This window comes from Lissotriton vulgaris, chromosome 3_1 (genome assembly GCF_964263255.1).
Source record: "Lissotriton vulgaris chromosome 3_1, aLisVul1.2, whole genome shotgun sequence".
NCBI classification, from domain to species: Eukaryota; Metazoa; Chordata; class Amphibia; order Caudata; family Salamandridae; genus Lissotriton; species Lissotriton vulgaris.
The window spans coordinates 1,893,843,805-1,893,866,510 of NC_141689.1; the positions used below are offsets into that span (position 1 = coordinate 1,893,843,805).

The 22,706-nt window shown below is 47.1% G+C and overlaps 1 protein-coding gene across 17 annotated transcripts in view; it reads left to right on the plus strand.

Annotated features, from left to right (window-relative positions):
- Window positions 1-22,706, plus strand: part of RAPGEF2 (Rap guanine nucleotide exchange factor 2) — a 924,668-nt gene that overhangs the window by 717,930 nt on the left and 184,032 nt on the right. For all 17 annotated transcript variants that reach the window (XM_086962364.1, XM_086962365.1, XM_086962376.1 and 14 more), the window contains 2 exons: window positions 3,795-3,972; window positions 12,733-12,869. In XM_086962364.1, the coding sequence (XP_086818490.1) occupies window positions 3,795-3,972; window positions 12,733-12,869 (315 nt within the window). The remainder of the gene's footprint in view (window positions 1-3,794; window positions 3,973-12,732; window positions 12,870-22,706) is intronic.

Here is a 22,706-nt window from a genome sequence, read left to right on the forward strand (position 1 = left end):
CTGTCTCTTTCTCTCTCATTTGATCAGTCCTCACTTCCCCATCATTTGGTGTCAGTCTGTTTCCTAAACTATCTTCCCATTTTCACCTTGCTTCACCTACCTTTCCTCGTTGGGTCTGTCTTGTTTTGCAAAGCAATGTTGCAGGGATTGGGAAACATCTTTGTTGCCCTTTCTTGGAGAGCTGCTCCTGACCGGCACTTGTCATGCTGTGCACTGTGTTGTCACTTTCCACTCTGGGAACTGGAATCAGCATTCCTTTGCTTTCAAGTTTACTCAGCGACATGCTGCCTAAAAGCGTACATGTTCAGGTGCTTCCATTTCTCTTTGGTGAATGCCATTTCAAGACCTATCACCCATGCTGCCCTATTCTTTCAACATGAAGTGCAGGTTTACGTTTGGTCTACTAAACAGCACACGCACTGTGCATTCTGAGACATATTGGAGGCTTATCAAGAACATAAATGATCTTGAAGGCCATCCATTGCTTACCACTGTTTGCCTTTCCTGTCACTCTCATTTGCCTGCCTCTTGTTTTTGTTCCAGCTTTTCAGTCTTGCATTTGTCCCTCCATGAAGCACAGCCTCTTTACCATCTCTTTTGATTGGCTGGCTTCTCTGCTTCCACGTCTTATTTTTTAAGCACACCATGGTACTTCATGTGTTTTTCAGCTGTCTCCCTCGTGTTCTTCTCTTCCCCTGCTCTCCGTGTTGCACTCTGTTGCCCATGTCCTTTTCCTCACTCCCCTATCCTCATATTGTGCTCGGTTCATGTACACTCCCACTCTGCCACCCTGTTGCTTTCTTGCAACATGGCTAAACACCACTGACAAAGACAATAGATTCCTAGGGCGATAGCTGTTGACTTTGCCAGTGTTTCTTTAATTTTTTCTATTCTTTTCAATGTAATTAAGGTTAATAGAAAAAAGCCCTTGACACTAGAAAATGCTGCTTGCATTCCTGTTAAGTATATTGTTCTGCGGGCATATTGAAAGTAAATTAATGGTGGAGTAACTATGTGGGGAGTCCAAGTTAAAAACCTTGACCTACCTATTCAGGACTCCGTCATGCACTGAAAAGAGTGTGTTCTTTTAAAAGGCTTTCACACTACAGCTGGTGCCTTAAGAAGCCTCCATTTCCTTTCACACCTCTTTCAGTTCTTGCTGCCTAAGCTGCTGTGTAGAAAATTGGCACCAGCTGCACAGTCAGACTAAGGACGCAAGAGAGTTAACTGCATGCTGTGGATACACTAAACACTAGTTTATTGTGTCCTCAAAAGTAGGAGGGTGATCTTGAGAACATTGTTATTAGTTGGTTGCACTTCCTTGAAATTATCCTGGTTGAGTAACTACCTCCCTGGGTTTGGAATAAAAAAGCTGTGATTGGTCATATGGAAATTGTGACTGTGATTGAATTGATGTGCGTCCATACTCCCCTTGGTGATATGCAGGTACCTCCAATCTTGTCAGTAATTACTGTTCCTTGTCATCAAAGTCAGATTAGATTTGCTCATCTACCCTGTACACTGACTGTGTAATGCTTCATTGGGTTTTATGTAAACTACCACTTCCCAAACCACGAGGTCGCAACCAGGACCAATTCTGAACCACGATTACTTTTTCGTGGTAAAGGAATACGTGTTAAAAAAATGCTTTCAAACTAGTACCCCTTTTCCCCACCACTTAAAAACTAATTCCCCCACCCTAAAAATATACACAATCACCCACACAAACTAAACTAATTCCCCCACCCTTAAATTAAACATGATTACCTACAGACCCTAAAAATTAAACCCCAACCCCTGTAAACTAACAGCTAACCCCCAACCCCTGTATACTAACCCCAACCCCCGCCCTTTATAAACAAATTCACCCACTTTAAAATTATACTCGATCACCCACAAACCCTAATAACTAATTCCCCCACCCTAATTATCAACACATTTACCCAAACACCCTAAAAACATACACGATCACCCACACCTCTTAATAAATGATCTCTACCCCATAAAACTATTTCCCCCTCTCTCAAAATAATCACAACCACCACCACCTCCTAAAATCGTTCTCAACACCTTATTAACTAATTCCCCCACCTTATAAGTAAATATGAACACCGTACCCCCTATAAACTAAACACCAACCCCTAAAATCTAACCCTAAACCCCCCACCCCTGAAAACTAGCCCCTTTTACCTGTTCCTCTGCGATGCTGCTACGAACTCTGCCCTGCCCGGACACTAGACCGACTCAGCCTTAACCACGCATATGCGTGGTTAAGGCTGAGTCTTTGTTCGGGGAAGTCGTTGTTAGGCTTGCGTGACTCCGGAACTCGTTGTTTCGAAGGCGTTGTTCAGGATTTTTCCTGCTTCATTGATGTCAGTTTGTACTGCTCTGCAGGTTTTAGGGCTATCTTACCTATAAAACCTATACAGATGACTTTAAAATCCATCTTTCTCAAATGTTTTGTTGTAGCGTTCAAAAGAGTTATTTAGCTTTCAGTGGTCTTCAGAACTGTACGAATAATGGTACTCGTGTACAGCACAGACATTGCACAGTTGTTGCACTTTAACAAGCCTGGTTTTATGCTAGACACCTTAGATGACAAAAGAACAACACAACTGCCAGTACTGGACGTCACTTTCAAATATTTATGCTGACCATTATGAGTAAAACATACAGGTCCGTTTTTTAAAATTTCCATCACTAGTTTATTATTTCATTTTTTCACTAGTGGAACATTATTAATTCATAAACAAATCGTCAGTTTTTTTTGTGCATGTACAATCAAATATAAAACATTACAAATTCAATACAGAAAATTTCAAAACACAATACAATTACAAGTTTACAACACATCCACCTCACATTCTGTACACTGCCGCATCACTGTGAGAGGAGCGACCGAATGAAACGAAGGACATGACTAAAGAAACTTGCGTCGCTACAAACAATCTACCACTGGGTTTGGCTTTCCTGCAGCACCCAGTTGCGAAATGTACCCACATGATTAAATAGAGTGTCTCGTCCACCGTCATTGAGAGACTGCGTTGCACATTTATAAGAGATTGTTGGTCCTGAGGAGAACCCCGCAATTGGGGGTTCGAAACGCGTCGACCTGGTTTGGTGCCTGTTGTCAATTGGAATATAGCGAAATTCTTTTTAAACATCAGGGTTCAGTTTCCATATGATTTTTCTGACCTAAGAAAACTGAGATGTAAAACCATTTATATGGACTGATAATTCAGGGCTGACAATAGGACCAAAGTGTATGTTGTGTTGTTTAAGGGAAGGATGAATGGATTGGCCAGAATGTGAGGTGAATGTGTTGTAAACTTGTAATTGTATTGTGTTTTGAAATTTTCTGTATTGAATATGTAATGTTTTATATTTGATTGTACATGCACAAAAAACTGACGATTTGTTTATGAAGTAATAATGTTCCACTGGTGAAAAAATGAAATAATAAACTAGTGATGGAAATTTAAAAAAACGGACCGGTATGTTTTACTCATAAAGGTCAGCATAAATATTTGAAAGGGACGTCCAGTACTGGCAGTTGTGGTGTTCTTTTGATATATTGGGCTTAGCCTTGCTGGGTCAGAGCCACGACCCTGTGTTGTTCTTCTTTGGACACCTTAGATGAAGCAGTAGCTATGTTGTTATCTGATATCTGTGACATTTCTTTATGACCACCATATTTCATAAAACTATGTACCAACTCTGTGTCATCATTTCATTAGATCCGAAATATGGCATTAGATTGTTTCATGATGAGTGTTGTGGGTGTTAATTCACAGGCCACTGAAAGCGAGGCTGGTGATATGGACCTCAGCGGGCTGCCAGAGACAGCTGTGGACTCCGAGGATGACGACGATGAGGAGGACATCGAGCGATCGTCGGATCCCCTGATGAGCAGAGACATAGTCCGGGATTGCTTGGAGAAGGACCCCATCGACAGGACAGATGATGACATTGGTAAGTTGATCCCAGGATGAGGTGATAGTAATTCTCTTCTGCACTGGACTGATTTGTGGAGACTGTGCTATGAATGTATGTAGCAAACCTGCAGTTAACTGTGAAGCAATCTGTTGAGGTGTCTTGAGCAACAAAGGCTTCATTTCTCACTTGGCCCAAACTGAATAATGATTTCAGAGCATCCACGAGTATTTGCCAATAAATTTTACGCCTCCCTGCTTTCCGCCTGTGCTTTCTCCTGCATGTTGATAATGCACATTTTCTCAATTAAGAACCTCCTTGTGTATCCACCATTTTATCAGTTAAAAAGCTGCTCCTTCCTAGCAAAAGCTGTCAACCCGCCAGCAACAGGTCGGCAGGTCTCTTCACACTATGCCTGCGCAGCACGGCGATTGGACATGGCACAGGCATTGGGAGACCGAGTCCAAGTTCTCTAGACATTAGGCATGCCAATCATTTTTAGAATGCTAATAAAATATACATTTCATATTGCTATAAATATAGCTTTGTACTTGGAAGCGATGGTCTGGCTGGTACAAATTTTATTATCGAGTTACTGAGGCACATGGAGAATATTGTAGGCAAGTATCAAGTAAGGAAATAAAGGATTAAGAACTCTGCTCTTAAGATGACAGCGACCACAAGGCAATAATTAAGCAATTAGTATGATTGTAGGCACCGCTCAGTCAATGGAATTCATAGCTGCTGCTCCTGCTGTGTAATGTTTGACATGCAAGAAAGCTACTGGATTTAATGAAAATATTGTGATATACACAGAAGAGCAAAACGGCAGAAAAGTGAGATCTACAGATGTTTCATTTAGTTAGAAAATGGGTAGAGAAAGTCAGTTTAACTACTTATAGTTGTGACCTGCTAGGTTTCTGATTTCTCTTAAGTTCAGCAGGGCAGTCTCTTCCTGGAAACCTGGTGAGGCAGAAATGCCCCACTGTTGCAAGTACATAAAACAGTTAGTCCTGGTAGCTTCACATGCTCATACAACCACCTTATGGTTTTGTAGTGTGTTTGACTCCTCTTAATGTCCCCGATTGGCATCAAATAATCTTGTGTGTAACTCGCTTAGTAGAAATGCTATTCAAATTCTGTATTTGAGATATTTTAGTTCAAAAGGGTTATTTGAGTTCTTTATGGTGGTAGGTCAGTTGGCTGCTTATATGGGCTACCAATTACTTGAGGTACATGATGCTCCTTTTAAGCAAAAGGGGGGCCTTCATTAATGGCCGACAGGAGGCAGTAGTAAATCATTCATGTGATGATCTTTTATATGCTGACTTTTTACAGTAATAGCTACAATTGGTAGGAGATGCATGCCACAGGATCTTTTAATAAAAGGTCAGTGGAGATATTAGGTTGTTGTTGGCCTAGATACTTGTGTGAGGCTTATGCACCTTTTACTCCTTTTTAGGTCTAAGCCTAGCGTACACTGCGGAGCAGTGTCGCGCAGCCGAGATTTTATGTCAACAGTATTGGGGGCTTGAACCCGCCCCTCTTCTCCATTGGCTGGCTTCCTAAACTGAGGCCAGCCATTGGAGGAGAGTGGCGTCACTCCGATCAAGCCCCATCTTTTTTAGATTCGGGGTGAGGTTTTTTTAGGTTCTTTCTTTCTGTGATGTCTTCAGTCACTCAAACCTAAAAACACGCCCCCGAATCTCAAAATGACTCGGAGAAACGTGGTCGTGTTTATGGCATGGTCGTGATAAAAGGCTTAAGTGTATCAGGCAAAACAGAAACATGCAGAACAGGATGGGACTAAGGAGTAGTCCAATGAGAGGGAATGTAGATTTTAAAATGCGTGCGATAAAAAGAGGCTGGTGAGAAAGGGATAGATAGCATAGCATGAACCGAGAGCGGATTAGAAGATTAAGGGAGCAAAAAAACGAAGGTAGTAACCGAGGAGACAATATTAAAAAGAATACATTGTTTAAGGGACCAGAAACATTGAAAGTATATGGTTAGAACTTAAAAGATACATTGAATGGCACCTGCTTGTGATCCGGTTTTTGTGCCTCTGTGCCCCCCGGCCCCTCGTTGCTTGTGCTTGCTGCCTCCTCGTTGCTTGTGCTTGCTCTCCTGCCCCTGCCCCCCTCGTTGCTTGTTGTGCCTATGTGCCCTGCCCTGCTTGAGATCCGGTTTTTGTGCCTCTGTGCCCCCCTGCCCCCTCGTTCCTTGTGCTTGCTGCCCCTTCATTGCTTGTGCTTGCTCTCCTGCCCCTGCCCCCTGGTTGCTTGTTGTGCCTCTGTGCCCTGCTTGTGATCCGGTTTTTGTGCCTCTGTGCCCTGCTTGTGATCCGGTTTTTGTGCGTCTGTGCCACCTTGCCCCCTCGTTGCTTGTGCTTGCTCTCCTGCCCCTGCCCCCTCGTTGCTTGTTGTGCCTCTGTCCCCTGCCCTGCTTGTGATCCGGTTTTTGTGCCTCTGTACCCCCTTGCCCCCTCGTTGCTTGTGCCTGCTGCCCCCTCGTTGCTTGTGCTTGCTCTCCTGCCCCTGCCCCCTCGTTGCTTGTTGTGCCTCTGTGCCCTGCTTGTGATCTGGTTTTCGTGCCTCTGTGCCCTGCCCTGCCTGAGATCCAGTTTTTGTGCCTCTGTACCCCCCTGCCCCCTCGTTGCTTGTGCTTGCTGCCCCCTCGTTGCTTGTACGTGCTCTCCTGCCCCCTCGTTGCTTGTTGTGCCTCTGTGCCCTGCTTGTGATCCAGTTTTTGTGCCTCTGTGCCGCCCTGCCCCCTCGTTGCTTGTGCTTGCTGCCCCCTCGTTGCTTGTGCTTGCTCTCCTGCCCCCTTGTTGCTTGTTGTACCTCTGTGCCCTGCTTGTGATCCGGTTTTTGTGCCTCTGTGCCCTGCTTGTGATCCGGTTTTTGTGCCTCTGTGCCTGCTTGTGCCTCTGTTCCCTGCTTGTGCCTCTGTGCCCTGCTTGTGATCCGGTTTTTCGTGCCTCTGTTCCCTAGGGCGTTACTGGGCAGAGAGCTCTGTCTGTGTGTGGCTCTGTCTGTGTGTGTGGCTCTGTCTGTGTGTGTGGCTCTGTCTGTGTGTGTGGCTCTGTCTGTGTGTGTGGCTCTGTCTGTGTGTGTGGCTCTGTCTGTGTGTGTGGCTCTGTCTGTGTGCGTGTGGCTCTGTCTGTGTGCGTGTGGCTCTGTCTGTGTGTGTGGCTCTTTCTGTGTGTGTGTGGCTCTGTCTGTGTGTGTGGCTCTGTCTGTGTGTGTGGCTCTGTCTGTGTGTGTGGCTCTGTCTGTGTGTGTGGCTCTGTCTGTGTGTGTGGCTCTGTCTGTGTGTGTGGCTCTGTCTGTGTGTGTGGCTCTGTCTGTGTGTGTGGCTCTGTCTCTGTGTGTGGCTCTGTCTGTGTGTGTGGCTCTGTCTGTGTGCGTGTGGCTCTGTCTGTGTGCGTGTGGCTCTGTCTGTGTGGCTCTTTCTGTGTGTGTGTGGCTCTGTCTGTGTGTGTGGCTCTGTCTGTGTGTGTGGCTCTGTCTGTGTGTGTGGCTTTGTCTGTGTGTGTGGCTTTGTCTGTGTGTGTGGCTTTGTCTGTGTGTGTGGCTTTGTCTGTGTGTGTGGCTTTGTCTCTGTGTGTGGCTTTGTCTGTGGGTGTGGCTTTGTCTGTGTGTGTGGCTTTGTCTGTGTGTGTGGCTTTGTCTGTGTGTGTGGCTTTGTCTGTGTGTGTGGCTTTGTCTGTGTGTGTGGCTTTGTGTGTGTGGCTTTGTCTGTGTGTGTGGCTTTGTCTGTGTGTGTGTGTGTGTGGCTTTGTCTGTGTGTGTGTGTGTGGCTTTGTCTGTGTGTGTGTGTGTGGCTTTGTCTGTGTGTGTGTGTGGCTTTGTCAGTGTGTGTGTGTGGCTTTATCAGTGTGTGTGTGTGTGGCTTTGTCAGTGTGTGTGTGTGGCTTTGTCAGTGTGTGTGTGTGGCTCTGTCTGTGTGCGTGTGGCTCTGTCTGTGTGGCTCTTTCTGTGTGTGTGTGGCTCTGTCTGTGTGTGTGGCTCTGTCTGTGTGTGTGGCTTTGTCTGTGTGTGTGGCTTTGTCTGTGTGTGTGGCTTTGTCTGTGTGTGTGGCTTTGTCTGTGTTTGTGTGTGGCTTTGTCTGTGTGTGGCTCTGTCTGTGTGTGTGTGTCTGTGTGTAGCTCTGTGTGTGTGTGGCTCTGTGTCCGCTAATACTCTCTACTACTCACCTATTGCCATTGTAAATGACAATACCATTTATTTATGTTTTTAAAAAAATGAAAAAAATGCCATTTGCAATACCAATAGCTCTAACTTTAATAAAGCCGAGACCATTGCATTGTAAATGCTTGCTTTTTTTTAGCTTTTTAGTATGAGAAAAGTAGGACTATAATTTCTGGTGCTATAAGTCTACAGTATTGCTCTTATGTCAGAATTCACTGCTCTGTTGAATTTGAATGCAGTGCACATCAAGCGCGCATTGATTCCCATGTCGTCTCGCCATTATCAGCAAAGTAACGGCTTGCTTTGCATGCTCACTTTTCCTCGGTTCTTATCTCTTGAGCAGCCATGCTGCAGATGGGTGAATTGTTAGGATAATGTCATAGCTGTAGTTTCAAATGAAAATGATGCCTTTAAAAACAGCCTCTTATCTTAAAAGTATTCAGCATGTTCAATCGACTGCTTTGTTAATGACATGCATTGTCCTAAAGGCATACGTAAGTCATTGAGCCATTCAGGTTTCTCCAAATTCAAAACTGCAGTTTATTTAATCAAGGTTTCTTTTATTCCTAGTTCAGAAGAGTGGGAGTATTAATCATTTTATGTGCTGTTATGGTCATTTGTGCAATGTACCATTGGTCATAAGCATGGCCTTTGAGTGCTCTCAGGTGTGTAGGTCCTTCATTGGGTGATTATATGCTTCTGGTCTGTCTGATTCAGTGGCGGTGTCATTGTCATTGACCTGGTCGTGTGAGACTTTAGTGCCACAGAGGTCCACAGGACGGTATTTACCAATGCTTCTCCAAGGTAACCTGTCCTTTGACCAACAATTAGAGATTGGCTAGGTCTTCATTTTCTGGCTGTGCGGATGTTCGATCATGGAATGTTGTGGCAAGTGCTGTTTGGAGCATCTTGATATGCCATTATAGAGAATATGAGCATGGGGGATGTTGCATCTAAAGTGTGCTGCTGGTGTGTGTGCATTTGTTACAGTAATATTAAATTCTGAGAACACATTAACCCCTTCGCTGCTCATGACGAGCTCAGCTTGTCATGCAGTACACTGGTCGTGTGCTTATGACGAGCTGAGCTCGTCATGAACAATGGGGATCATGCATATGCAGCACAGGAGGGGAAAACCTCTAGCAGCCAAGGTGTTAAGTAGTGCAAAGGAAAATGAATAGGTTGATTAACAGCAAGGTTAGTTTCAATTATTAAAATCTAGAGTCTTCAAATAATGCAAACCAGCCATGTCTCCTCAGGGACTCTGTACCACTGGATTTGTGTGCTGACCCTGTTTAATCATACTATACTGTGATCATTTAGGAAGAGTGAGTCTGTCAAAGCTAGTTGCAGAAACACAACCATTGGAATACCTGTATTTTTATTTTTTTATTTTTTTATACTTGTATAGCGCACAGCTACCCGCAGTGGGTTTCCCGGCGCTTGTACGAATACCGCAAAGGAACCCTTCCTGGCTTTCCCTGTGAAGTGTCCACTCCTGGGCACCCCTATGGTGCAGACCAGGCATCCCTCGCGTTGTGGGGGCCGTTGTGGAGACTAAGCAAGCTATTGCCCAGAGTTGCAGCGTGGGACCCATGATCAGAATAGGCACTGAGGCGAGAATATCCGGTATGGGGAATTAATGAACCCGAGACCCACCGGGGTAGGAATTGAACCCTGGTCCCTGGCAAGAGCTCTGCATTGAGGTCTGCCTGCTCTAACCATTGAGCCACACTTCTTCACTGTATTTATTAGGTCGAGCCTGGGCAGCGAATTCTCTGCTGCGAGGCATGCAGTATTGAAGTATGGCTTTGAAGACCTGCCCACTCTCCGCCCATATTTTTCATTGGCTTGTCTCATTGTCCTTGGTAAACGTTGGCTTCTGAGTCGTTATTAGGCTTGTTAGCCCCTCCTTATATGCATTTGTTACCTCCCATAACGACCGAACCTTTTACCTGTCTTGTTACACAGTCTGCTTTATCTTAGCTGTGAGCACTGTTTTGTTTTATGATTTGCCCCTATTCCAGCCAGTAGGTCTCAGCACGCCGCCTGCTTTTATTTTACTTACTAATGGCGGTCCGCTTTAACTATAGCGACCGTGTTTCTTTTTTTTGGCAGCTCAGTCCGCTTTAAGTATAGCGGCCGCACTTATATATTTTTTGTTGTTTTCTAGCGCAAATGCAACGCTTTCACATTCATGGAGGCTGCGCCCCTTTCTTTAGACAAGTCATGTCTAAAGAAGGGTGCACGGCCGCTATTAAAGTGAGAGCGCTGCATGAGCAATTTTACAAAAACATAATCTGTTTGTCAACTTGACAAACAGATGCTTTTTTTTTGTCAAAGCGCACCATGGTGCGGTTTCACTTTAATGTCTGCTGCGCCCCTTTCTTTAAACGCGGCTTGTTTAAAGAAAGGGCCGCTGCCCCTATAAATGCAAAAGCGCTGCATTTGCAAGAGTTTGAGCTATTGCATTGCCAAAAGCTCTAACACTCGTAAATGCGAGACCTATTGGATTGCAAATGCTTCTTTAACTGTATTACTATGAATGTTTACAGTGGGGGAAAAGTGCTTTGCAATCCTGTATTACGACCCGGACCTCTTACTGCCTTTGATACAATTCTTAATAAGCTAGAATTGGCCAACAGTCAACCTAAACTCTGCCAATATATTTTTAATTCTTTTTGCTCAAGCCATTGCACAAACAATTTTAACTATGTTAAACGTACTGATACCAGGCTAAATTGTGAGCACTACAGTATATTTGGCTTAGCTTAAATGTGTGATCAGCAAAGCATAAATAATTTCTGTGGTACTTTTTAAGTCTCGCCTATGCAGTGCTGTAGACCTCTTGGACTCGCTCAGGACTTTTGTTCAAACTCGTGCATGTTTTGCACTGTTCTCTATTGGCACTCGTGCACGTTTGGCGTTTCCCTTGCGGGAGCGAGCAGCGGCACCATCTGTTATCAATTATTGCGCCTGCCGTTGCTCGCTCCCGCAAGGTAAAGGCTGTCCATGGACTTCCGGCCGCGCTCCACTGAAATTCTTTTGAGTGGTGAACACATGTCCCTAGTCTGCAGACTTCAGACTTGTTATAACAACAGATAAGGTTGTGGGATTGCTCCTGGGCGGACTTTGCTGAGTTTCATCACAGACACCCCCCTCCCCACCTCGCCTTAGGCTATTTGCAGGCAGTCAGACGAGATGTTTGTAACCGTGGCCGCATTTCCTATGGTGCGTTTATAATGCACATCAGCTGTTAGTGTTCATGCGGAGTAGCGCTGCAGGCATTAACTTTTCCTCAGCCCTACCTCCCACTGGGTTCTATCGTGTTACCGTTTCTCCCACTTCATTCGCCAACACTTTTGCACCACTCCGCAATACGAAAAGCTAAGGAGCTGTGTTATCCTGCCAACATACATGTTCCGTGCAGCACGACCTCCTGGTTTCTAAAGCAGCTACTTTTGAGTTTAAAAGTAGGAGTAGAAAGTACACTTTTGTATCTTTCTCACGTGCAAGTACGTGTTGGAAGACAATTTCAATAATATTAAACAGATTCTCGGTTCCCAGGTATCCCAGGTATGGTTTCCCTTTCGCACAGCAGTAAAGTGAAAACAAGCATTGGCATAGCCAATAGGTCTCACCTTTGGGACCTTAAAAGTGTTTGGTTATCCAGCACAATATCCTTGGTGCAGCAACATCAACTGTTGCATGGCTAAAGACTTATAAGGTCCCAAAGGCGAGACCTATTGGCTATGCCAATGCTTGTTCTTTTGCTACCCTCCAGTAGCCGGCATTGTCTATTGGGAGACAGTGACATCACTTGTTTTTCATTAGGCTAAAGCTGTTATAACTGCCGGGGAGCAGAAGCAAAGGTTTTTCATTCCAATTTCATATTCTTTGGTCTGAATGCAAATCCCAGGTTATTTACTTTTGTTATTTTTAGTTATTTTCTGCACTTTGGACCCAATATTTCACGAATCTAGATTGCCATTATCACTAAGAATACATTCTTTATGGAACATCAACATCACATGAGCCCACCTTGAGGGGCAAGTGGTGAAACATTGAGGAGCCTCAGGGTTACTATTCTGACCCATTTGTTAAAGATCATTGTAAGGTGGCACTTGGTCTGCAAGTCATTTCCAGGACCATCCAGTGAATGATGCAACAATGACCCTAAAATCGAACTTAGAAACTTCATACATTATGTAATCCTTATCTTTGGGGATGCAGGACTAGGCGAAAAGAAAACATTTTTCTTGTCACCGGAAGGCTTGTTGAATTCTGTGATAGTCATACATTAAAACCTTAAAGTTAATGCCGTTTTTTCATGGTGCCACCTTCTGCTGCCAATTACATGGATCATCATCAGTGATCAAATTACCATTCCTGCAAAGATCTTGAAAAAGCTTTTGTTTTTTGTTTAAAAAAAAAAGTTATTTCAAAGAAAATTCATGGTAATGGAACTTTAAAGTGAAAATGTGATTGTCAAGTCAAACAAATGTGGCCTTTGAATATCAAATTGTAAAATTAGAGCAAAATTTTCGATGTTGGTGGAAATGCGTGATCAGGTCATGTGTATCTTATTGAGCTTCCTTTCCTTCAGAGCAACTCTTGGAATTCATGCATCAACTGCCTGCTTTTGCCAACATGACCATGTCTGTGAGAAGGGAGCTATGTGCTGTTATGGTATTTGCAGTGGTGGAGAGGGCTGGAACCATAGTACTGAACGATGGTGAAGAGGTAAGACTAGATTTATCTTTTTATAAATTGTTTTGCGTATGAAAATAAATGTTTTCTTATTGTCACCAAGAAATAATTTTTCTCAAGCAGAAACTTGTGGATATAGTCAATTTAAGCACAGGTTTGGCACACGTAATTCAATTCTACCCATAAACAAAATTGGCACATTGTTAGGTAATAATTGGCCAGCATTTCATGTTTTTTCTCCAATATGTTAATTAAGTGTGGCAATTAAAAAAAAAAAAAACAATGCACTATATGCCCACATAATAAGGGCCCGATTACGAGTCTGGTGGTGCAAGGACCGCCAGACGAGTGGTGGTTTGGCATTGGCAGCCCAGCCACCGCTGCACCGGCAGTCCAACCACCCCATTACGAGTTAGGCGGTCGGTCCACCGCCAGGGAGCTACCATTCCCTGGAGGTGGCGGTCAGAGGCTGCAATATGCTTGGCTGGATCGCCGTGATCCCACCAAGCATATTACACGTTTCCTCTCCTCCAGGGTTTACATGGCGGTTCCTCCTCTATGTAAGCCTTGGAGGAGAGGAAACAAAGGGGGACCAACAGGGCCCCCTGTGTCTCCTCCCTGTGTGCATGCACAAAGGTTCCTGCATGGCATGTACTCGAAGTCCATGCAGTGCAGGAACCTTGTGAGATGTTCCCATTGCGGTGCAGTGTTAATAACACACATTTTCTCAATTAAGTACCTCCCTGTGTATTCACCATTTCATTAGTTAGAAAAGCTTCTCCTTTCTAGCAAAAGCTGCCACCTCGCCTGCGCCAGGTCAATGGATCTCTTTACGATATGCCTGCGCAGCACGACAATTGGAGCTGGCAGTCATTGGTAGACAGAGTCCAAGTTATCTAGACATTAGGCAAGCTAATCATTTTTAGAATTCTAATAAAATATAAAGAACATATTGCTATAAATATAGTTTTGTACTTGGAAGCCCTGCTTCTGGCTAGTACTAACTTTATTATCGAGTTACTGAGGCACATGGAGTATAATGTAGCCAAGTATCAAGTAAGGAAATATAGTATAAGAACTCTGCTGTTAAGATCACAGAGACCACTGGGCCATACTTAAGCAATTAATATGATTCTAGGCACTGTTCAGTCAATAGAATTTATAGCTACTGCTTCTGGTGCAGACTGTTTGACATCCAAGAAAACTACTGGATTTTGAAAATATTGTGATATACACAGAAGAGCAAAATGGCTGAAAATTGGGATTTACAGATGTTCCAGTAAGTTTGAAAATGGGGAGAGAAAATCAGTTTAGCTTCTTATAGATGTCACTTTCTCTGTTTCTGATTTCTCTTAAGTTCAACAGTGCAGTCTCTTCCGGGAAAATTGGGAAGGCAGAAATGCCCCACTGTTGCACGTACATTAAGTCGGGTACTATCGCACGATCATACATCCGACGTGGCCTTTAAAAGTGGCACCGCCATGGGAACTCTTTGCCGCCTGCTTGCCAGACTACAAATAACTTGTAATCGGGCGGGTGGCGGCAAATCTTGGTGTTGCGGGGATGCAGTGGTGGAGTATAACCCACACCGCCTAAACTCGTATTCGGGCCCCAAGTGTTTAAATGTGATAACTGCGTTTGACTACATCTTGTGAGAACTGGGGTCACCAATTCCACATGGGGTAGCTTGGCACGAACAGGAAGGCACCCGAAAGCTTATGTGTAAAGTGACCATACAGCACACACACCCACTGAGACAGGAAACGCACACAATAACTGACACCACACCAGCTGGTCTATTAAAATCAGTACTTTTATCTAAGATCAAAATCACATCTGGCAAATCATTCAAGGCAATTCAGTAGTAGCTTCAGCATTAACTCATTAAACATTTCATTAGAGGAGCAAAGGGAGCAGGTCATGGGATAACTGTAGGCATTCAGTCAACCTTTCATTATGACCATCTGCAATGATACTCTTTAGACATTGATCAACATCTCATTAGATAGGCCAAAACATTTCATCAGGTGGAAGTAAGACCATTCGTTGGAAAATAAGGCAACATTTGTTAGAACACATCAGGTAAGAACTTTTCCTGGTTGCAGGCTAGTACATTTCAGCATTAACCTTTCAGCTCCAGCCTACAGGCAGTCGGTGAAGAACACTTCCCCAGTTAGGGGTTAACTTTTGCCACCACACAGTCATCAAAGGCCTACAGCCCAATTGAGGGGGCCCTCAGTTCTTGTTACTCTTATCTCAGGCCGCTATTTCGGTAACTCGGCCCACTTCAGGGTAATTTGGGGTAACTGGGCCCAACAACAGTCTCCCCAGGGGGTTTGGCAGTCACAGGCCCTCTGCCCGCCCACCATAGGTGTTACCTCGGTCTTCGGCCCTCCCGGGCCCTTGCGGAGCGGTGCAGAATGTCGGGCAGGAGGAGGGGAACTCGCGCTTGCTCGGGTGCCCCCTCGCCCGTGTTCCAGGCCTCCAACAGATCGGGGCCGATTGTGCTCCTCTGAGCCCATGGGGCCGTGGCTGGCCGGGGGGCTTGCGCGCTCCTCCAAGCCCCCTCCGGCGGTGTTTACTGCAGGTCCCGGGCCTTCCGTAACTCTCACGGCCCGGGAACCAATCAGGAGGCGGCAGGGAAGTCCTCATCTTGGGATCATCCCCCTCTGCCTGGGGACGACTCATGGTGGCCACCGGCCCTGGGCACAGCACCCATACCTACAGATCACGCACGTAACCTGGGCTTCATCCTGGACTCCTCCCTCTCGATGACCAGACAAGTCAATGCCGTCTCCTCTTCATGCTACAACATTCTACGCATGCTCAAAAAAATCTTCTGTTGGATACCCACCGAAACAAGAAAGACAGTCACCCACGCACTGGTCACCAGCTGACTGGATTATGGAAATACCCTTTACGCCGGAACCACAGCCAAACTACAGAAAAAACTTCAACGCATCCGAAACACCTCAGCCAGACTCATACTGGACATCCCCCGCCAAGCTCACATTTCCGGTCACCTGAAAGGCCTTCACTGGCTTCCCCTCAACAAGAGAATAACGTTCCGTCTCCTCACCCACGCACACAAGGCCCTCTACGACCTAGGACCCGAATGCCTCAACACACGACTGTCCTTCTACACACCCACCCGCCAACTACGATCATCCAATCAAGCCCTCGCCGCAATTCCGCGCATCCATAGATCCACCATGGGAGGAAGATCCTTCTCCTACTTAGCGGCCAAAACCTGGAATTCTCTCCCCGCTCATCTCCGCCTTACTCAGAACCACCTCTCCTTCAGAAAACAACTAAACCTGGCTTTTCGATAAGTAATGCACCCACCCTCCCTCAAGCGCCTAGAGACCCTCTGGGTGAGTAGTGCGCTATACAAATTCCCGAACTTGAACTTGAACTAGGGAAGGGGCCCGGCTTCAGTAGCCAATGACGGCGCAGCTACTGGGGGCGCGGCATCCGAAGCCAATGGCTGCGCGCGTCTGGCGGGGCGTGGCCGGTGACGCGGCCGGCGCCCCCATCACATGGGGATGGTGTCGGGCTTAGTCAGCCCTAGCGGGGCCTAGTGTGGCCTACCCCTGTGCAGCGGCGGCCCTCTCCTGGCTCCGAGGGCCGGCGGGATGATGCAGACAGCTGCGGGGATCTCGGGTGATGGAGGGAGGACGCGGCAGCAGGCGCCTGGGCTGCAGTGGTGAATTACGGGCCCCAAGTGCGCCCAGCAGCAACGCCCAACAGCGGAGTCACTCAGTCCTGGGCTGCGGCGGTGAGTCAGGGAATGCAGCGCAACGTGGTCCCAGCGCTTAGAGGGACACATCGTTTTGGTGGAGCACGATGGGGGCACTTGACAAGCAGTTCTGGCACATCGCTGCCCAGCGCACAGCAGTTGGCGCTCAGCAGGCAATTCCCTTCAGACAGTTTTAGGCAGTTCAGACAGCCCACTGCGACAGGACTGCACAGGGCAGCTTGGGGAGAGACACAGTCCAGGCAGGGCAGCGCAGGGACACAGTGCAGATGGGAGGCGCTGGTAACCTGATTGATCCCCAGTAGTCCTTCTCAGTAATAAGTGTCCTCCTGGGTGCTGGCTGGCTTCTGGGCCCTTTTTAGATGGTTCCTTGGGGGTTTAGGTGACCAGAGGGAGGGTGGGGGTTGAGTTGGTGGCTGGAGACACGCAGATGCTTTCAGCTCACTGCAATTGGTCCCTGGGTTCCCCTCACACTGGGCCCGATCAGTGGGTTTAGTCAGAGTCCCTTACACAAATTAGAAGGCAGCGCCTAGGCCCAGTCACTTATAGTTGTATAGGTTCCCCCCTCTGCCCTACCGCCTAAGTCACATGCGTAGGTTCCCCCAGGCCAGTGATGCCCCAACTGTCTAAAAAGTTGCCCTCCTTTCCTTAAATATTCTCCGGTCAGGTGACCACTCTCTAAGGCAGCAAATGGAGACCCTCCCATATTCCAGAAGGTTCCAGGAGCTTCCCTAGTCTAGCTATAGGTCTAAAAATAGGACAGGTCACTCCTATACTCAAAAAGCCCAATGCTGATCAGTCTGACCTCAACAACTTCCTTTCCATTACCAAACTCCCCACACTAGCAAAGGTCTTAGAAAAATGTGTGCACTTACATATCTGTGACCATATTGAGAAGTAACATCTTCTGGATGATTGCCAATCTTGCTTCAGAAAGGGACATAGCACACAAACAGTGCTAACACACATTGTTGATAATGCCCTGAGACTGCTAGATCAGAAAGAATCATGCCTACTTACACTACTGGATCTATCCTCCACTCTTTGACACGGTCAAACATGACCGCATGATCAGCCTTCTGGAGGCTAGGATGGGGCTATATGGATCCGTTTCAAGCTGGTTTGTGTCATTCCTACATAGTAGATCTCAAAGACAAAAAATCAAGCATACCCTCTCTGACTCCACTTCTGTCTATATCAGAGTACCTCAAGGATCCACTCTCTCTCCTACGCTGTTCAATCTGTTTATGGAACCCCTCACGGAAATTCTAAAGTACTCAAATATTCTTTGTCATAAGTATCCTGACGACACTCCATTGTGCTTGAAAAACCCAGAAGACGTAAAGACCCTCATCCACACCCTGCCTCAAACCCAGCATTGGCTAACCCACAACCACCTCATGCTCAACGCCCTCAAAATGGAATTTCTCCTGATCACCCCCCACAACTGCTCTGTCCCAATACATGAATAGCTCAAACAACTTACAGCTCTCAACTGTTTCCCAACTATCATTGAGCTCCACAAGATCTCTTGGTATAACTCTGAATATGCAAGATCATATCAGCCCAACAACTAGGGGAGCCAACTATCAGCTGTGCATCCTAAGGAAAATCAAACCTTTCTTGCCCTCTTAGCAGTACAATCCCTTGTCATTTCTAGATTAGACTACGGGATTGCTACTCCTGCAGGCCTGGCCAAAACAAGGTTAGCACTATAAAGAGCTGTACTGAACTTGGCAACTAGATGATCTAGGAATTTGATCATATCAGTCCAGACCAAAAACTTTAAAACTGGCTTCCGCTTGAAGCAAGGATGCAGCTAAAGATAGCCTTCATGACCCCTAAAGCTCTACTCCACAACACTCCCATTTACGTGGCCAATGAACGTGAGCGGTCAGGGAACAGTCGCTCCTTATGAAGTGCCAATTCCCTATTGCTAAAACTGCAGAAGCTCCACAAGAAGACAACCTACAATCGCTCATTCTCTGGCCTATCAATCAATCAGAGTACTTGTAAAGCGCGCTACTTACCGTGAGTGCCCCAAGGCGCTGAGGTGAGAGGGGGGTGCTGCTACTGCTTGAAGAGCCAGTTCTTGAGGAGTCTTCTGAAGGCGAGTAGGTCTTGGGCCTGATGTATGTGGGTAGGGAGGGTGTTTCAGGTCTTGGCGGCGAGGTAGGAGAAGGATCTGACACCGGAGGTCGTTTGTTGGATGCGGGGGACAGCGGCGAGGGCGAGGCTGGCGGAGCGGAGCTGGCGGGTGGGGGCGTGTAAGCTGAGTCTGCTGTTCAGGTAGGCTGGTCCGGTGTTGTGGAGTGCTTTGTGTGCGTGGGTGAGGAGTTTGAAGGTGATCCTCTTGTCGACGGGGAGCCAGTGTAGGTCTCTCAGGTGGGGGGTGATGTGGCTGCGGCGGGGGACGTTGACGAGCAGTAGGATGGAGGTGTTTTGGATGCGTTGTAGTCGTAGGTGTTTGGCTGGGATTCCTGCGTAAAGTGCGTTGCCATAGTCCAGTCTGCTGCTGACGAGGGCCTGAGTCATCGTTCTTCTTGTTTCGGTCGGGATCCACTTGTTATTCCTGCGGAGCATGTTGTAGCAGGAGGAGGAGATGGCGTTGACCTGCTTAGACATGGAGAGGGAGGAATCCTAGATTGGCGTGCATGGTCGGTGGGTGTTGGTGCTGTTCCCAGTGTGGTCGGCCACCGGGAGTCGTCCCAGGCTGAGGGGGTGGGTCCGAGGATGAGGACCTCCGTCTTGTCCGAGTTCAGCTTCAGACGGCTGCTCCTCATCCAGTCGGCGACAGCCTTCATTCCCTCGTGGAGGTTGGTTTTGGCGGTGTGCAGGTCCTTTGTGACGGAGAGGATGAGCTGGGTGTCGTCAGCGTAGGAGATGATCTTGTGCGAGGGGGGCCCTGTAGACATTGAACAGTGTTGGGCTGAGGAATGAGCCCTGGGAGACGCCGCAGATGATGCCGGTGGCTTCGGATCGGAAGGGTGGGAGGCGGATGCTTTGGGTTCTGCCGGAGAGGAAGGATGTCGTCCAGTCAAGAGCCTTCTCTGGGATTCCAGCTTCTAGGAGGCGTGTCTTTAGAGTGCGATGGCAGACGGTGTCGAAGGCGGCTGACAGATCCAGGAGGATGAGGGCTGATGTTTTGCCGCTGTCTAGTTGGGGCCTGATGTCGTCTGTGGCGGCGATGAGGGCTGTCTAGGTGCTTTTGTTTCGTCTGAATCCGGACTGGGACGGGTCCAAGATGTTGTTGTCTTCCAGGTGGCGGTCCAGTTGCATGTTGACGATTTTCTCGATGACCTTTGCCGGGAACGGGATCAGGGAGATAGGCCGGAAGTTCTTGAGGTCCTTGGGGTCCGCTTTGGACTTCTTGAGGAGGGCGTTGATTTCGGCGTGCTTCCAGCTTTCCGGAAATGTCGCTGTTTCGAAGGAGATGTTGATGACCTTCCATAGTTTGGGTGCGATGGCTGCGTCTGCTTTGTTGAATACGTGGTGTGGGCACGGGTCAGACAGAGATCCTTAGTGGATGGAGTTCATGACCTTGCGTGTCTCGTCGTCGTTGATGTTGGACCAGGAGGTCAGGCGGTTGGCGCTAGTGGTGTTCACAGGGGAGGTGGAGTCTGGCGTAGTCGGGCGGTCGTGGTGTTGAAGCTGTCGTGGATGTCAGCGATCTTGCGGCGGAAGAAGATGGCTAGTGAGTCTCACAGTTCTTGTGAGGGTGGGAAGTCATTGGCGCTGGGGTTGAAGAGTTCCTTTACGATGCTGAAGAGCTCTTTGCTGTGGTGTGCGTTGTTATCCAAGCAGTCTTTAAAGGAGGTTCTCTTGGCTAATCTGATGAGGTGGTGGTGTCTGCGGGTGGCGTCCTTGTGGGCTGCGTGGTTGTCCGGTGTGTGTTTGTGGAGCCATGTCTTCTCCAGTTTCCGGCATGTGCGTTTAGAGGTCTGGAGCTCGACGGTGAACCAGGTGGCTCTTTTGTTGGTGTGGTTGTTGGAGGGTTTCTTGAGCGGGGCGAGGGTGTTGGCACAGTCGTCGATCCACTGTCTGAGGTTTCGGGCTGCGGCGTCTGGGTTAGTAGGGTTGGTGGGTGGTTTCTTGGTGAGGGAGGTGATCAGCTGGTCTTCGGTGACTTTGCGCCAGCAGCGGCGAGGCAGCTAATGGGTGCGGTGGTGCGTGGTTTGTTTCTTGAAGGTGAAATGGATGCAGCGGTGGTCGGTCCAGTGGAGTTCGGTGGTAAGGTCGAAGGCAACGTGGGAGCCTGTGGAGAAGACGGGATCCAGCGTGTGGCCTTCGGCGTGGGTGGATGCGGTGACGAGTTTTCTGAGGCCGAGGTTGGCAATCAGGGTGGCGAAGTTGGCGTTGTTGTTGTTCTCGAGGTGGAAGTTCAGGTCCCCTAGGAGGATGTAGTCCGTGGAGGCAAGTGCGTGGGTGCTGGCAAGGTCGGCGATGGAGTTGCTAAACTGAGCTCGGGGTCCGGGGGGTCTGTAGATGAGTGTTCCTCTGAGGGTGGTGTTGGGGTTGGTGTGGATCCGGAAGTGCAGGTTTTCGGCCACCCACTATCGGAGCCAATTCCTCGATCACTTCCTTCAAAATAGAAATGAAAAGATTTCTGATGAACAAACATCTCTATTAACAACTTTAAAAATATATATTTATTGAAAATTTCAAAGACATTGCAACCAGGCATATAGTTGAGCAGGACAGTGATTTGACCTGGCGAAAGACAGCAGTCACCAACACGTTGAAAGGAGACGCCTCATTACAATTAACATCAAACAAAAAAAAACTAATACAAAGGAGTATATTCTTCATATCAAACAAATAAAAAGAGCAATAGTAAATAGCAAGAAGCAGTTTCGTTAAGCACAATCAAGTCAATAATACTGGTGCAGGGATACAGTCTCTAAAAAAAAAGATATATCATGGAATGTACATTAACTACGGCTAGCATGTGGGACAAACCAGTTAGTGACGGACATATGTACTTGAGACCCTCTGGGTGAGTAGTGCGCTATACAAATACCTGAACTTGAACTTGAACTCTCAGGGGTCAATGATGTATGACTGTAAATAATTTTTCAGTCGTTGCCAAATGTCGCAGGGGCATGATGAAGCAGGTAATAGTGTGGCGTACGTATCACACATGGTGTCACAGTATGCAAGATCTCTGATCCATGTGCTCACTAATGGGGATTGTTGCCTACCCCACTGCAATGATACCTGGCGCTTAGCTATCAATAAGGCCATTGCAGTAAACCTTCTAATGCTCCTCTTCAAAGGTTTTACATACACCAGAAGGTCCATCAAGGGGGAGGGATGTATAGAACGTTCCACCATAATGGACAGTTGTTAGAAAACATCTTACCAATATGTGTACACTGACGAGCACTGCCATGCCAATTGCAGGAAGTCTGCAAAAGGCGCACCACAATGCACACAGATGCTGGAGACTGTGGGGCTCATCTTCACAAGCAGTTTGAGGGTCATATAGGCCCTGTGGAGATATTTAAAATGTAGTCATTTGTGCCTGTAGTTTAACAACTTTTTTTTAAGTAAACAATGCTATTGGAAAGGGGCGACCATTCGGTCCCCCCGAACGTATGGCGGAGTACCACGATCCCCCCGGGAAGCCATCTGGGGCGGGAGGCGAGTCTCGGCTGGTATGCCCGAAGCGGCGTAGCCGGGGCGCGCTTTTTCCCGCCCTGGAGTGGGCTGGCCTAGACACCGACGCGGCCGGCCACGCCCTTTGGGGCAGGCAGGGGCGGGTTTACGCCCGCCCTGAAGACGGATAAAAGGAGCAACAAGCCAAGAAAGCATCCTCTTGTTCCTGTGCTCTGAAGCTGCACCTCCTCGCTACACGTGAGCTCGAGACGGAACGAAGAGCCAATTTTGACCCACCCATCAGCCCCTGAGGACAGCAAGTGGTTTTGAATAAAGTTTGATGTGGTAACACTATTTTTTGCAGGTTGTGATGACTATCGTGATAACTTTGAATATGCAATAAAGAATGGTCAAATTGTAATATGTTTTGCAAATAAAGTAATTATGCACTAGTGTTGATCAGTAATCATGCCTTTTTATAAGTTGTAATTATTACTGTCTTTTAGTAATTTAGT